The sequence below is a fragment of the Saccharomycodes ludwigii genome, chromosome I, assembly GCF_020623625.1.
Source record: "Saccharomycodes ludwigii strain NBRC 1722 chromosome I, whole genome shotgun sequence".
Taxonomy (NCBI): domain Eukaryota; kingdom Fungi; phylum Ascomycota; class Saccharomycetes; order Saccharomycodales; family Saccharomycodaceae; genus Saccharomycodes; species Saccharomycodes ludwigii.
In genome coordinates, this window is record NC_060200.1 from 3,028,859 (window position 1) to 3,043,994 (window position 15,136).

The 15,136-nt window shown below is 32.7% G+C and overlaps 3 protein-coding genes and 1 non-coding gene across 4 annotated transcripts; 3 read left to right on the top strand and 1 right to left on the bottom strand.

Moving 5' to 3' along the window:
- Nucleotides 1-224: 224 nt before the first annotated feature.
- Nucleotides 225-315, top strand: SCDLUD_001315. Its single transcript is given in 2 exon segments — nt 225-264; nt 279-315. It is a non-coding gene; the product is annotated as a tRNA-Tyr (tRNA).
- A 562-nt stretch (nt 316-877) lies between these two features.
- Nucleotides 878-2,638, top strand: SCDLUD_001316 (uncharacterized protein; the record flags this gene model as incomplete). The annotated part of the gene is made up of 1 exon (XM_046080247.1): nt 878-2,638. One exon carries the CDS (start codon nt 878-880, stop codon nt 2,636-2,638), a length of 1,761 nt encoding a protein of 586 aa, XP_045937595.1.
- Nucleotides 2,639-4,152: 1,514 nt separating this feature from the next.
- Nucleotides 4,153-9,390, top strand: SCDLUD_001317 (uncharacterized protein; the record flags this gene model as incomplete). Its single annotated transcript, XM_046080246.1, has 1 exon — nt 4,153-9,390. The coding sequence occupies one exon, from the start codon at nt 4,153-4,155 to the stop codon at nt 9,388-9,390; it is 5,238 nt and encodes a 1,745-aa protein (XP_045937596.1).
- Nucleotides 9,391-11,496: 2,106 nt separating this feature from the next.
- Nucleotides 11,497-12,354, bottom strand: SCDLUD_001318 (class I SAM-dependent methyltransferase; the record flags this gene model as incomplete). Its single annotated transcript, XM_046081537.1, has 1 exon — nt 11,497-12,354. The coding sequence occupies one exon, from the start codon at nt 12,352-12,354 to the stop codon at nt 11,497-11,499; it is 858 nt and encodes a 285-aa protein (XP_045937597.1).
- Nucleotides 12,355-15,136: the final 2,782 nt, after the last annotated feature.

The following is a 15,136-nucleotide window of genomic DNA, read 5'->3' on the forward strand; positions in this document are numbered from 1 at the left end:
TGGATGTAGTTAAAGGTTTTCTAAGATATATTGTTATAGGTAAAATGGTATTGAATAGCGTAAAAATTTAAAAGGAAATTAGGAATGGAAGGGGAAAAACGGGAAAGGGGAAAAACGGGAAGGGGGAAAAACGGGAAAGGGGAAAAACGGGAGAAAATAAATTTTTTTTTGATGTGCAATGTTAAGATGTGTAACTCTTGAATTTTCTCCTTGCCAGGAATTTCCTCTCGGTAGCCAAGTTGGTTTAAGGCGCAAGACTGTAATATGTACTACAAAGAAATCTTGAGATCGGGTGTTCGACTCACCCCCGGGAGATACAAAATATGGGATATTAACCCATAATTTTTTTGTTATTACTGTAACACAATAATTACTAGATAATTCATTGCAATTTATTTTTTAATGTGATTGTCGTTTGTCTTTAGAAAATGATGTTTTTTTTTTTTTTTTTTTTTTTTTTTATGTACTTTCGCCTTGTGACTTTTGACACTTACTGACATGTATTAAATAAAAAACTAGCAAAATATTTCATATATTTTAAAAAAGTGTGCATTGTCTACCAAGTGTGCCAATAATAATTGATATTTTGTTTTTAAACATTTTATACCAAATAAACCTATCATATTAAAACAAAAATAACCCATACTATTTATTTTTCCAGGATAATATTTGTGCTAAAACCTTGTTGTGTGAAGAAAATGTATGTTGTAAGATATCAAGGACTCCAGCATAATGTATTTTTATTTGCAATAACAAAAAAAAAAAAACTTTAAATTATCATTTGGCACTTTTAGTAACAGTATGATATATATATTTCATTTTTTTTTTTTAAAAAAAATAAGAAAAAAAAAAGTTTTAAAAGCAATTTATGCTAAATATGTCAAATAATAACCAGCCCATTAACCGCTACGAGTTAGTTGAAAATGAGGAGGCTTATTGCCTTATTCCCACCGGTTCAGAATACGGTTCTAATACAAAAAAGGGTGTAAAAAATGATAAAGGAAATAATATAGTCTACAAAAATATTCCAATTGTACAAGAACATTCAAATGATTTATTCTTCCAAGATAGTGATAGTGATACCGACAAGCAAAACATTGTCAAATTAAACCCATTTGCTGATCCAACCGTAGCTGAATATTACAGGAAAATATATAAAAATGCGGATTATGAAGGCCTGCTACACTTTGAACCCGAGTTTAATTGGTCCAAAAACGAAGAAGATGTTCTGTTGAAAAAGTTAAATCATAGGGTGGCCCTTGTTGCGTGTTTTTTGTTTGCTGCTCTACAAATTGATAGAGGAAATTTAAAACAAGCTATTTCTGATAACTTATTAGAAGATTTGGGTATGAATACCAATGATTATAACCATGCAAATACCATCTTCTTATTATGTTTTTTGCTGGCTGAAATTCCATCACAGTTGTTATCCAAAAAAATCGGGCCTGAAATTTGGATTCCCATACAGATGATATTGTGGAGTTTTGTTTCTGTGTGTCAAGCTACTATCCATAGCAAAAGAGGATTTCTAATTACTAGAGCTCTGATAGGCTCATTAGAAGGTGGGTTTGTTTCAGATTTAATTCTATGGCTAAGTTACTTTTTCACAGCCAAAGAGTTGACAGTTAGATTATCGTGGTTTTGGGCCACCTTATCAGTAGTCCAAATAAGTACAGCTTTTTTAGCCTTTGGTATTTTAAGAATGCGAGGCATTTGGGGATTAGAGGGTTGGAAATGGTTATTTATTATCGAAGGTATCATGTCCGGTTTCATTGGCATTATTTCTTTCCAATTAATGGTTCCATCTGCTGTTCAAACAAAAAGTTGGTTGGAACCGAATGGCTGGTTTACTGAGAGGGAAGAAAAAATCATAGTCAATAGGCTACTAAGAGATGACCCCAGCAAGGGTGACATAAATAATAAACAACCTTTGAGTTTAAAAGACATCTGGCAAGTTTTAATTGACTATGATCTGTGGCCAATTTATATTATTGGGCTAATGGCCTACATTCCAATTGATACCTTTGACCCATATTTCACGTTAACTTTACAAAACTTGGGCTTTTCTAAATTTAATATTCAATTGTTGACAATTCCAGCAAATGTTTTACATATAATATTTTTGTTGATAATTACGTCCGTAAGCGAAAAATTTAATGAAGTTAGCATGATTTGTTTGTTCGCTCCTATATATACAACAATTGTTCTTGGGATAATAAGATGGTGGCCAGGTAGTATGATTCAGATCTGGCCTTCGTATATCTTATGTGTACTATTTGTTGGACAACCTTATATTCATGCTATTTGTGTCTCTTGGGTATCCAGAAATTCCAATTCCATAAAAACAAGGGCCATATCTGCTGCCTTGTATAACATGTTTGTCCAATTAGCAAATATTGTTGCAACTAATATATACAGAGACGATGATAAACCAAAATACAATAGAGGAAATTATCAATTATTTCATATTTCATGGCTATTAATTCCAATATTATTACTAACTAAGGCATATTATATTTTCAGAAACAAACAAAAAGGTAAAAGTTGGAATGCAATGACACCAGAGCAAAGGGAAGATTATATTTATAACAGTACAGATATAGGTTGTAAACGCTTAGATTTTAGATTTATTCATTAAATAATTGTATGGGCTTGAATTTTTGTTTATTGGTTTAACCGTAGATAAAAATAATAACATCTCCACAATATAAGTATAATATCCTTGTTACTCATATTATCGTGCAAAGTAAGTTATTAATATTTTTAATTGTTGATCATATTACTTTAAACACTCTAATGTCAATATTATCCATTTTATATCGAAGTAAAACTGCGTTTTTAAAAAAAAAAAAAAAAAAAAAAAAAAAAAAAATTGAGCAGGCAATGAGATATGAAATTTTTTTTTTTTAAGTATCCTTTAGAACAATTTTACACGTTTTGCTGATATCTTTTTTTTTATATCATTATTGAAATTGTTACTAGCGCTATTATGTATTAAAAAAAAAAAGAAGAAAGAAAGAAAAACAAACTACGGTGATATAAACCATGTTTTTTTTTTTTTCTTTCTTTCTTTGTTCATTAAATGACTTTTTACGCTATGGCCGATTTAGTCCGCAAATAGGTTAAGCGCATAGGTCGGTGATCCGGCAATCTATGCAATGACCGAGCCATCAAAACTGTATATTTTTTTTTTTTTTTATAGAAAATATGAATCACGTGATGCATAAGTAATATTTTTATGGTCTGGAACAAAAAAATGTAATAGTTCTTTAAAATGCTCTGTTCTTGAAAAAAAAGAAAAAGAAAAAGAAAACGTTAAAACCGACACGTGTTATGATATCAATTATTTTTATTATTTTTTTCTATTTATTTTTATATAAAGGTATACAGATACGCCCGGTGACTTTATTCACGATTAAATGGTTAAAAAGTTATATAAATAACTAACTATACTTGAGAAAATTGACCAAAAAAAAAAATATAAAATTTATCTGAGTAAATACCACTTTAACTTTGGTTATATTTCACTTTTTTGAACCTTCTAAATTTTTTTTTTTTTTTTTTTTTTTTTCGAAATAATGATAACTAACAAATAAAAAAGACAGAAATTAATTTGCAACAAATTAAAAAAAAAAAAAAGAAAAAAAATAAAATGAAAAGAATGGGAAAAAAGCCTTTTTTCTTCTCTTTTTTTCTTTTTCTTTTGGTTAACTTTGAGTAGCTAACTTATCTTAATCATAAATAATTTTAAACAGTTCGTCAATCTTCATTGTTTATGATTTTAATTGAGTTTTTAAATAAATTTGCCAATCATTTCACATCTTTAACACATGATACTATGAAAAAATGTGATGAAATCGAGCTCTATTGTATGCAATTATGATTTATTATTTCCTAATTTTTTTTATCTAAAATATGGTTAATTTAAATTACTAGCTTTATCCAATTAATAAGAAAAAAAAAAAAAGTTAATCAATAATACTCAAGGGAAAATAATTTAATATAAATATGGATCACTTTATTCATTATTTTTACATCTTTTCAAAATCATTTCATTTATTTAGAAAACTTCATTTAAATAATTTCAACGTTTAGATAAAGAAATTCTTTCAGAAAAAATCCACAAATCTCAGAAATAGCACATCACCCAATATGACCTTTGAGAAACAGAAGGGAAAGCAAAGTTCCTTTTCGCTTCTTTCTACTCAGTTTTATTTAATATTTTTATGTTTGCTAAACAGAGTTAACGCTGTTGGATTGAGTAACGATACAGCTGCTGGTTGTCTGCCAAGTGTTAATGTTCTAGCTACTAAATATCCTGGTTTTAATATTGAATTTTATCATTATAATTTCCTCTCCTATAATGATACAATAGATGAAGGTATGCCTGATTTCAATACTTATCAATCTGATGCCTATGTTGCTGGTGGCTATGCTGACCAAGGTTCATTTGGTTCAACATCTGGTGTCACCAATTTAACTTACAGCTACTTTCCTTCCGGTGATTTATACGCAATTCATTATGGTAAGTTGCCATCAAACTACGACTATGACGAAACTTTTACTTTGACCAACTTCACCTATATTGCTACAGGGTATTTTGTTCCTCCATCATCTGGTACTTATACATTCTATTTAAAATACATCGATGATTTAGGTGTCTTATCCATAGGTGCTAATTCCGCTTTCAAATGTTGTTTAGCAGATTCATCAGGTACTGATGGAACATACCAAATTAGATCTATTTGGACTAGCGAAGGTCCAAGTGGAACGAATCAAATAGCAATTGATATGACAGAAGGTGTTTACTATCCAATTAGAGTTCTACATACTAATCGTCAAGCCTTAGGAGGTATTCAGTTTGGTTATATGGATCCTAATGGAGTTTATACCGATGATTTTTCAAGCGTCATATATAATTTAGGTGATACTGACAGCAGTTGTGATGCGCCAGGTGGAGCCACTACTACTTACACACCATGGACTGGCACATATACCTCCACTATTGGTACTACCATATATACCACTACCGGAAGTGACAATATAAAGACTACTTCCACTATTTTTACTGTCGAAACCCCAGAATTTGAAGGTACTACCACCACCTACACACCATGGACTGGTACATACACATCCACTATTGGCACTAGTGTTACCACCAGTGTTGGATCAGATGGTATTACAACCACCTCTACTATCTACACAGTTGAGACTCCAGAAGTTGAAGGCACTACCACCACTTACACACCATGGACTGGTACATATACTTCCACTATTGGCACTAGTGTTACCACCAGTGTTGGATCAGATGGTATTACAACCACCTCTACTATCTACACAGTTGAGACTCCAGAAGTTGAAGGTACTACTACCACCTACACACCATGGACTGGTACATACACATCCACTATTGGCACTAGTGTTACCACCAGTGTTGGATCAGATGGTATTCCAACTACCTCTACTATCTACACAGTTGAAACTCCAGAAGTTGAAGGCACTACTACCACTTACACACCATGGACTGGTACATACACATCCACTATTGGTACTAGTGTAACTACTAGTATTGGATCAGATGGTATTCCAACTACCTCTACTATCTACACAGTTGAGACTCCAGAAGTTGAAGGTACTACTACCACCTACACACCATGGACTGGTACATACACATCCACTATTGGCACTAGTGTAACTACTAGTATTGGATCCGATGGTATTCCAACTACCTCTACTATCTACACAGTTGAGACTCCAGAAGTTGAAGGCACTACCACCACCTACACACCATGGACTGGTACATACACATCCACTATTGGCACTAGTGTAACTACTAGTATTGGATCCGATGGTATTCCAACTACCTCTACTATCTACACAGTTGAGACTCCAGAAGTTGAAGGTACTACTACCACTTACACACCATGGACTGGTACATACACATCCACTATTGGCACTAGTGTTACCACCAGTGTTGGATCAGATGGTATTCCAACTACCTCTACTATCTACACAGTTGAGACTCCAGAAGTTGAAGGCACTACCACCACCTACACACCATGGACTGGTACATACACATCCACTATTGGTACTAGTGTAACTACTAGTGTTGGATCCGATGGTATTCCAACCACCTCTACTATCTACACAGTTGAAACTCCAGAAGTTGAAGGTACTACTACCACTTACACACCATGGACTGGTACATACACATCCACTATTGGTACTAGTGTAACTACTAGTATTGGATCAGATGGTATTCCAACTACCTCTACTATCTACACAGTTGAGACTCCAGAAGTTGAAGGCACTACCACCACCTACACACCATGGACTGGTACATACACATCCACTATTGGCACTAGTGTAACTACTAGTATTGGATCCGATGGTATTCCAACTACCTCTACTATCTACACAGTTGAGACTCCAGAAGTTGAAGGTACTACTACCACCTACACACCATGGACTGGTACATACACATCCACTATTGGCACTAGTGTTACCACCAGTATTGGATCCGATGGTATTCCAACTACCTCTACTATCTACACAGTTGAGACTCCAGAAGTTGAAGGTACTACTACCACCTACACACCATGGACTGGCACATATACTTCCACTATTGGCACTAGTGTTACCACCAGTGTTGGATCAGATGGTATTCCAACTACCTCTACTATCTACACAGTTGAGACTCCAGAAGTTGAAGGCACTACTACCACCTACACACCATGGACTGGTACATACACTTCAACTGTTGGTACTACTGTAGTTACCACAACCGGTACTGATGGTAAGCCAACCACCTCTACTACCTACACAGTTGAGACTCCAGAAACCAACGGTGTTACAACTACTTACACACCATGGACTGGTACATTTACTTCGACTATTGGTACTACTGTAGTTACCACAACCGGTACTGATGGTAAGCCAACCACCTCTACTACCTACACAGTTGAGACTCCAGAAACCAACGGTGTTACTACCACTTACACACCATGGACTGGTACATACACTTCGACTGTTGGTACTACTGTAGTTACCACAACCGGTACTGATGGTAAGCCAACCACCTCTACTACCTACACAGTTGAGACTCCAGAAACCAACGGTGTTACTACCACTTACACACCATGGACTGGTACATTTACTTCGACTATTGGTACTACTGTAGTTACCACAACCGGTACTGATGGTAAGCCAACCACCTCTACTACCTACACAGTTGAGACTCCAGAAACCAACGGTGTTACTACCACTTACACACCATGGACTGGTACATACACTTCAACTGTTGGTACTACTGTAGTTACCACAACCGGTACTGATGGTAAGCCAACCACCTCTACTACCTACACAGTTGAGACTCCAGAAACCAACGGTGTTACTACCACTTACACACCATGGACTGGTACATTTACTTCGACTATTGGTACTACTGTAGTTACCACAACCGGTACTGATGGTAAGCCAACCACCTCTACTACCTACACAGTTGAGACTCCAGAAACCAACGGTGTTACTACCACTTACACACCATGGACTGGTACATTTACTTCGACTATTGGTACTACTGTAGTTACCACAACCGGTACTGATGGTAAGCCAACCACCTCTACTACCTACACAGTTGAGACTCCAGAAACCAACGGTGTTACTACCACTTACACACCATGGACTGGTACATACACTTCAACTGTTGGTACTACTGTAGTTACCACAACCGGTACTGATGGTAAGCCAACCACCTCTACTACCTACACAGTTGAGACTCCAGAAACCAACGGTGTTACTACCACTTACACACCATGGACTGGTACATTTACTTCGACTATTGGTACTACTGTAGTTACCACAACCGGTACTGATGGTAAGCCAACCACCTCTACTACCTACACAGTTGAGACTCCAGAAACCAACGGTGTTACTACCACTTACACACCATGGACTGGTACATTTACTTCGACTATTGGTACTACTGTAGTTACCACAACCGGTACTGATGGTAAGCCAACCACCTCTACTACCTACACAGTTGAGACTCCAGAAACCAACGGTGTTACTACCACTTACACACCATGGACTGGTACATTTACTTCGACTATTGGTACTACTGTAGTTACCACAACCGGTACTGATGGTAAGCCAACCACTTCTACCACCTACACAGTTGAGACTCCAGAAACTAACGATGTTACTACCACTTACACACCATGGACTGGTACATACACATCCACTATTGGTACTACTGTAGTTACCACAACCGGTACTGATGGTAAGCCAACCACCTCTACTACCTACACAGTTGAGACTCCAGGATTTGGTTATTTCAATACCACTAGCTCTAATTCATCACCATTGACTTCTATTCCAGGTACTACTAACACCGAGCCATTTACAAACCCAAGCAAAGATATCTCCACTTCAGAAACCTTTACTAATCCAGCTCCAGGTACTACCTTCACTTCTGAAACTGTTTCTCCAGTTAATCCAACTACTGAAACACCTGTATTGCCTTCTAGCGTTACAAGAACTACTGTGATTGTCACATCTGGCAGAACTATAACCTCGACTATCGTCACATGCGATGCTACTACCACCACTGTTCCAAACAACAACAACAATAATAATAATGGTGGTTCTAACAATTCCGGTTCCGAAGTTTATTCTGTTAGTTCTGAGACTTCCAATACACCAGTTACTGTTACTAAGACTAGTGTGTTTACCACATCTGGTAGTACCATTACTGCTACTATCACATCAACTATTGTTCCAAACAACAACAACAACAACGGTGGATCTGGTAGTTCCGAAACTGCCAATACACCAGTTACTGTTACTAAGACTAGTGTATTCACTACATCTGGTAGTACCATTACTGCTACTATCACTTCTACTATTGTTCCAAATAACAATAACAATAACGGTGGATCTGGTAGTTCCGAAACTGCTACTACACCAGTTACTGTTACTAAGACTAGTGTGTACACTACTTCAGGTAGCACTATCACATCTGTTATTACATCCACTATTGTTCCAAACAATAATAATGAGAACGGATCAGGTTCTCCAGGCAATGCTAGTGAATATGTCGAGACTATTTCTTCTGGTTCTGTTTATACCACTGTTACCAAGAGTGCCAGTGGCAACTCCGGTAATTCCAACAATGTTGTTACTAAGACCACATCCGGTGGAAAAGTTATTACCACCACTGTTCAATCAGAAACTGTTTCTAGCACAGCTGGTATTGAAGTTCAAAGTATTCAATCACAACCAGCATCTAGTGGATTAATTTCTATTTACACTGCAGGTGCTGTTTCAAACAGAATATCTACTTTCAAGATGTTCTTTACTTTATTTGTTTTGTTTTTCAATTTATTCTAAGATTGCTTTTGTAGGCAAATATTTGTTTCCAATAGTATCTGATATGTCTAGTTTATTTTTTTTTAAGTCCGTCAGTTTTTTTTTCTTTATCTCATCAAAATTTGATATTTTTTTATTTTTTCATTTTATTTTGTAGTTCGTATTTTATATTTTATAAAACAACTTGGTTTTTATAGTCTGAGTTGTTTTCTTTTCTTTTCTTTTAATTTTGAATTCTTTTTCCCCGTTGTCTCTAATATTACATTTTTTCTTTCACATAAACATCGTTCTAATTATAATCTTAAACTTCAAATAACAAATGAAAAAAACATATAAAACTATGAAAAACAATATAAGTTTATTCATTTAAGGAGAGGATAAGTGTGTGGTATATGACTCCTGTGTATGCTTTAAACCAAAGAGTGAAGATTTTAAAGTCTGCTTATATTAGACAAAATCATTTTTATTTTATAACAAGAACCACTAATTAACTCTCATATCCATTTTTATTTTTTGTTTAATCGACATATTTTATCCTTTATTATGAAATAATTTTCTCTTTTTAATTGTTGCATGTATTGGTTGGTTGTTGATATTGGCATGTGCGGAGTTGCTAATTCCTTATTGTTTGCTTTCTCTATTTTTACAGCCGAATACAAATTATGATATCCTGTAACATCGTTTTTTTAATAAAGTGGTTATCACGTTTAACGGAGTTTTGAGTATATTAAGATGGAGAATGCAATCCTTAAATGTCTAAGGATAGAGATGGGTTTAAAAATAACATTGGAAACCACTAATTATAGTTTTCAATACTTTATCCACTTTACAATTTTAAATGAGGTAACATAATTCAGTATTTTTAGTTTATTTGTCACTCGATGCTGATTAAAATAAACTTTAAATTATCATTAACTTAGTATCAATAAAAATCTGATCCAAACCTAATTTAACACATTCACTTGATTATATTACATCTACTTTTGTGCTAGTTGGAATAAAAAAAAAAAAATAAGTGAAGCATAGTATTAAAACTAACCATTACTTTTATCATTAAAACCTGTTATTTGTTCTCGGTTTATTTCTGTTAGGTGATTTATTAGAAGTAATTGTGCTATCTGTTGTTACAAGGGTATAGTTTTCTTAATATATTTTTTGATCATATTATATGGCAGCCTGGTGCAGTTATAATCTCCCACAAAGTTTGTTATTGTGGATGTTTCAACTCATTTTTATCCTTGTTTTATCCTTGGTATATATGCATTACATGTTGGTTATACTGTTCTATTAAGTAATAACGTTGAAGCTTTGTTGTTGATGTAGCAATCCAATAAAAAAGCCAAGTTGAAAAAAAAAAAAAAAAATGTTGCAGCCACTTCAAAAAAAAATAAAAATTGTTTCCGTAGAAAATGCGGAAAAAAACTTTTTTTTTCAAGATTTAAATCGTAAAAAAAAAAAAAAAATATTATAATTACTTCATTTTCAAAGCAAACATCAAAGAGTACTTTATTATATAACCATTAAGAGAAATTCAAAAGGTAAAATGGTTTTTGGCTAAATTGAAAAAAAATTTATAACATATATTATATTTAAACACTAATCTAAAAATAAGAACCAAATCATGAAAATTATAACACCAACTTAACAAAAATTAAACATTTACAGATCACATGTTAGCAATTGAACAGACTGGGAGAGGGGGAAATTAGATACAAATGAATGGATTATTTCTTGGTGTTACCACATCATCAACAATTTTACTGGAAATGATAAATTTTTAAGAGTATTTTGTGTTATTGTTTTTTTAGTTTACCAACCAAGATTGAATGGTAAAGATACTAACTTTTCCCTTTCTGCTTGGTAAGCAATATGTTCAATTAACTGAAGATATCATCAAATCGAATTGCTAGTTTCAATATTATTAGAGTCATAGATGCTAACTACAATTTAATTGTTGCTAGTTTGAATTAAAAATATAGTAAAATAATTTAATTATAGCATCTACCCGCATTTTTTTTTTTTTTTTTCAGAAAATATTAAAATCAATTCATTACATACAAAAAGAAGAAAAAGAAAAAAAGGATATAAATATAAACGTAAATCTGAAACACAGCTCACAAAGCACTTTTACTTTCTAGCCAAGATATAAAAAGTCCCCCATTCAACTCTTAACTTAGTATCATCAGTCCAACCAAACTCTTCTTTCAACTCACCAACAAACATATCAGCAATATTTTTCCCCTCTCCTCCATATTTTTGTTGCCAATTGTGATAGGCACTCCAACTATACAAATATTTTCTAAAATCAGCCATGGTATAGTCATCACTAGCAATTTGGAAAGCAGTTTTTTTGTTACTTTTCATTGGAACATAGTCAATTTTAATCACGTCTGAGAAAAGATCAGTTGGTAACTTAATATCCCTGCAAAAATTCCTCAAATATGATTTACCAGGCTGTTGCCAGCATGGGCCCATATATCTATCATCGTCAAAAACAAATTTCTCATAAATTTCGTTTGCCTTTGGATAATCAAGAAATCTTGGTTCGATATAAGCCCAAATAGCCAACGTACCATTAGTTTTCAAAACTTTATAAGCTTCCTTGAAGAACTTGTCCGTATCAAACCAATGAATGGCTTCAGCACAAGTGATTAAATCAACTGAATCTGGTGGGAGAACAGAGCTCAAGTTTTCAGCTTTAGAACACAAAAATTTTATAGTTTTGTCAGTGTTTTTTTGTTCAAATTCTTTTTTCATTTCATTAGCTGGTTCTAACATCTTGCTTGAAGGATCGGTACCAATAACATGATGGAAGTATTTCAATAAAGGGAAAGTTCCAATACCAGTACCACAACCAACATCAACTGCAGTTTCTCTTTCACCCTTATGATATGAAAGAATGGCGTTATATAAAGATTCAGGGTATGTTGGTCTATTATCCTTGTAATGTTTTGAATCAAACTTTTGGTCTGCAAATGTAGACATTTTTTTTTTTTTTATTTTTCTTGGGGTTTTGTTAGTATGGTGACAACTATGTAGTTTTTTTTTCTTAACAAAAGTTTAAGGTTTCAAAGTAAGGGATACATTTGATCAAGAATGATCCATAGTAGATATCATTTGGTCTTACTCCTTTTATATAATTAAATTACGAGGAATGGTCTTAAGATATAAAACAAATCTCCAAGTTTAGGAGCGATTATTTTATTTTTTTTTTTTTTTAAGGGGTAAGATCAGATTTCCTTGGCAGTTTTCGTCGATACTGGCAGAACAAAAAGGTTCCGTTTGTTTACATAAATATATACCGTTTAATTATCTCAGTAATTCACAATTGTTTGTATAGTTTATATGATTTGTTGCCGCGCCACCATGTGATTTGTAGTAGATTTACACTCTAAACAAATAAAAGCTTGTACCTCTCTCCCTTTTTTAATATTCATGTACGTTACATATTTTAGAATACATACACAAGGCAAGTACCCCTATATCAGTTACTATCCGAACAACGCATATCCGTACACTTCGCGCTTTGAGTGTTTAAAATTATGTTAAAAAAAAAAGATATGATTCTTTCAAGTTACTCACATTTTAATACCATTATTTTTTTCATGATAAATCTAGGATAATCATAAAAAACAAGAAACCAATTTTTTTTTTCTTTCTTTCTTTAAAAGTCATAAATTAGGCAAATGGATTTACAATTTTTTTTTTTTTGAGTGAACAACAATTCACCTGGAAACTAGCTAGCCAAAAACAAATCATCTAATCAATGTCAAAAGCATTACAAAGATTGACGGTTTTTAAAGACTCAGATTTCTTTTCAGTTGAGCATTCAAGAAAGTTGCCTTTTTCATTCAATAGTATCAGGTAGATAAACACAGGACTAGGCGTTAGGATAATGTTTAATCCACTTTAGTTTCCACATTATATAATACATGACATTGGCTTTGTGCAGTGCCCAGGGTATTAACTTTTTCCAGCTATTAGTTTATGATAAATATGTATTACCATTAAAATGATAGAAAGCTACTCAACTTGTATTTCTAATAATTTATTTGGATTATTTTGTTTCCAATTTTCAAGCTGCAACTATAATTGAATTGTAAACATTTGATATATTACTGGTTAGTACGAATCTGGTTGGTTATAATGAATGGAATAAGATAAAGACACTTTTAGACTCTTTAATTTATGAATTACGTAAATCATGCCACCTGCGTATTAAAAAAAAAAAAGAATTGCAATGAAACATAGGTTTATTATGAATGTGTTATAGGACTAACAATTCATATGGCATTTTTTTCTAAATCATTATATTATATCTAATAACAAGATAGACGCTTTTTGCTTTATGTTTTTTCTTCCCTTTTTTTTTTTTTTTATTTATAAAAAGAATAGTAAGACGCAGTGAAGTCAAGAATCGTATTTAGTGTAAACTTTTGTTAACACTAAATTACGTAAAACAAAAACAAATGGAAATCTGTTTATGATTTAATCTTATTTTTAACCAATCTTCTATAAAACCGTTGGAAAATATACGAGAATGTTTGTAGTATAACCATGATTTCCCCCTTTTTGTTTTAAAAAAAAAATAGCGTCAAAAATCAAACTATAAAATAACGAAGAATAAAAAAGCTACTCATAATAATACACATTCTCTTAATTTTAAAAAAAAAAATCACTTCTCTTTTCCCCTTTTTCTTCTACTCAAAAAGCTTCTGTATAAAATTACGTGCAAAGTGATTAGGAAAAAAGAATAATTTTAAATCAATATTCAACAAGTCCGAATACCGAAAAGTGAATTTTTATTTTTTGAAGAAATCTAAAAAAAAAAATTGCTCGGGGGTTTTTTTTTTTTCTTATTTTTTTTTTTTTACTGCCATGGCTGTTAACGATATTCTTTTGATAAATTGTTTTTATTGTTCTGTTTACAAAGTTTGTTCATGGTTAAATTTGCTCAAAGAATTTATTTTTTTTAATGTAGAGAAGTGCAAGATTTACGATGTGATTTGCTAATACTGAAAAAGAAAAAGAAAAAGTTACATAAAATAATACACATTCTCCTGGGAAATAAACCGAAATAACGCTTTTTTTTTTTTAGGTTCCATTTTGTGGATTTAAGAAAAATTAAAAAAAGAACCAATAAAAATAACAGTGCAAATCTCAAAAATAACAAGTTAAAACAAAAATTAAAAAGAAAAAACAAATGTAAACATAAGAACTATAAAACTTTTCTCTCGTCTCAATCTCTAACAATAACATTCTATCAGGTTATTTTATGTGCTTTTCTTCCTTAGAATGTTAATGAGTAAAATAAGACCAAAAATAGAAAAAAAAAAAAAGGGCAATAACAAGAGTTATAACACTGCTAAACAATTTAGACATAATCATATTTTTTTTGGGGAAAAATGTTGACCAAGTTGTTATTTACTAAAGAATTTGTCTTATAACAACAAGAATATCATGATGGGATCATTAATTTTATATTACAGAGCAATGGCGTAGTATAATCATACATTTTATTGCTTGCTTGTATTTCTTTGAATCCTTTTAATTTTTTTAAAAGGCGTAAGCTTTTCCCATCAAACCATTTTCTATATTACGAGTAATTTCTAAATGAACGAATTGTTCTACAGTTGTTTCTTCGAGTAACAGTTAAACCAGACTGCTAGTAGTACTGTGTTTTGTAAGCAGGTTGTATACACCAACAAATCTCGTTCAAGTGATCTATTTGCTTAGGTATCGTTCAGAGCAGAATTATTTTTAATCC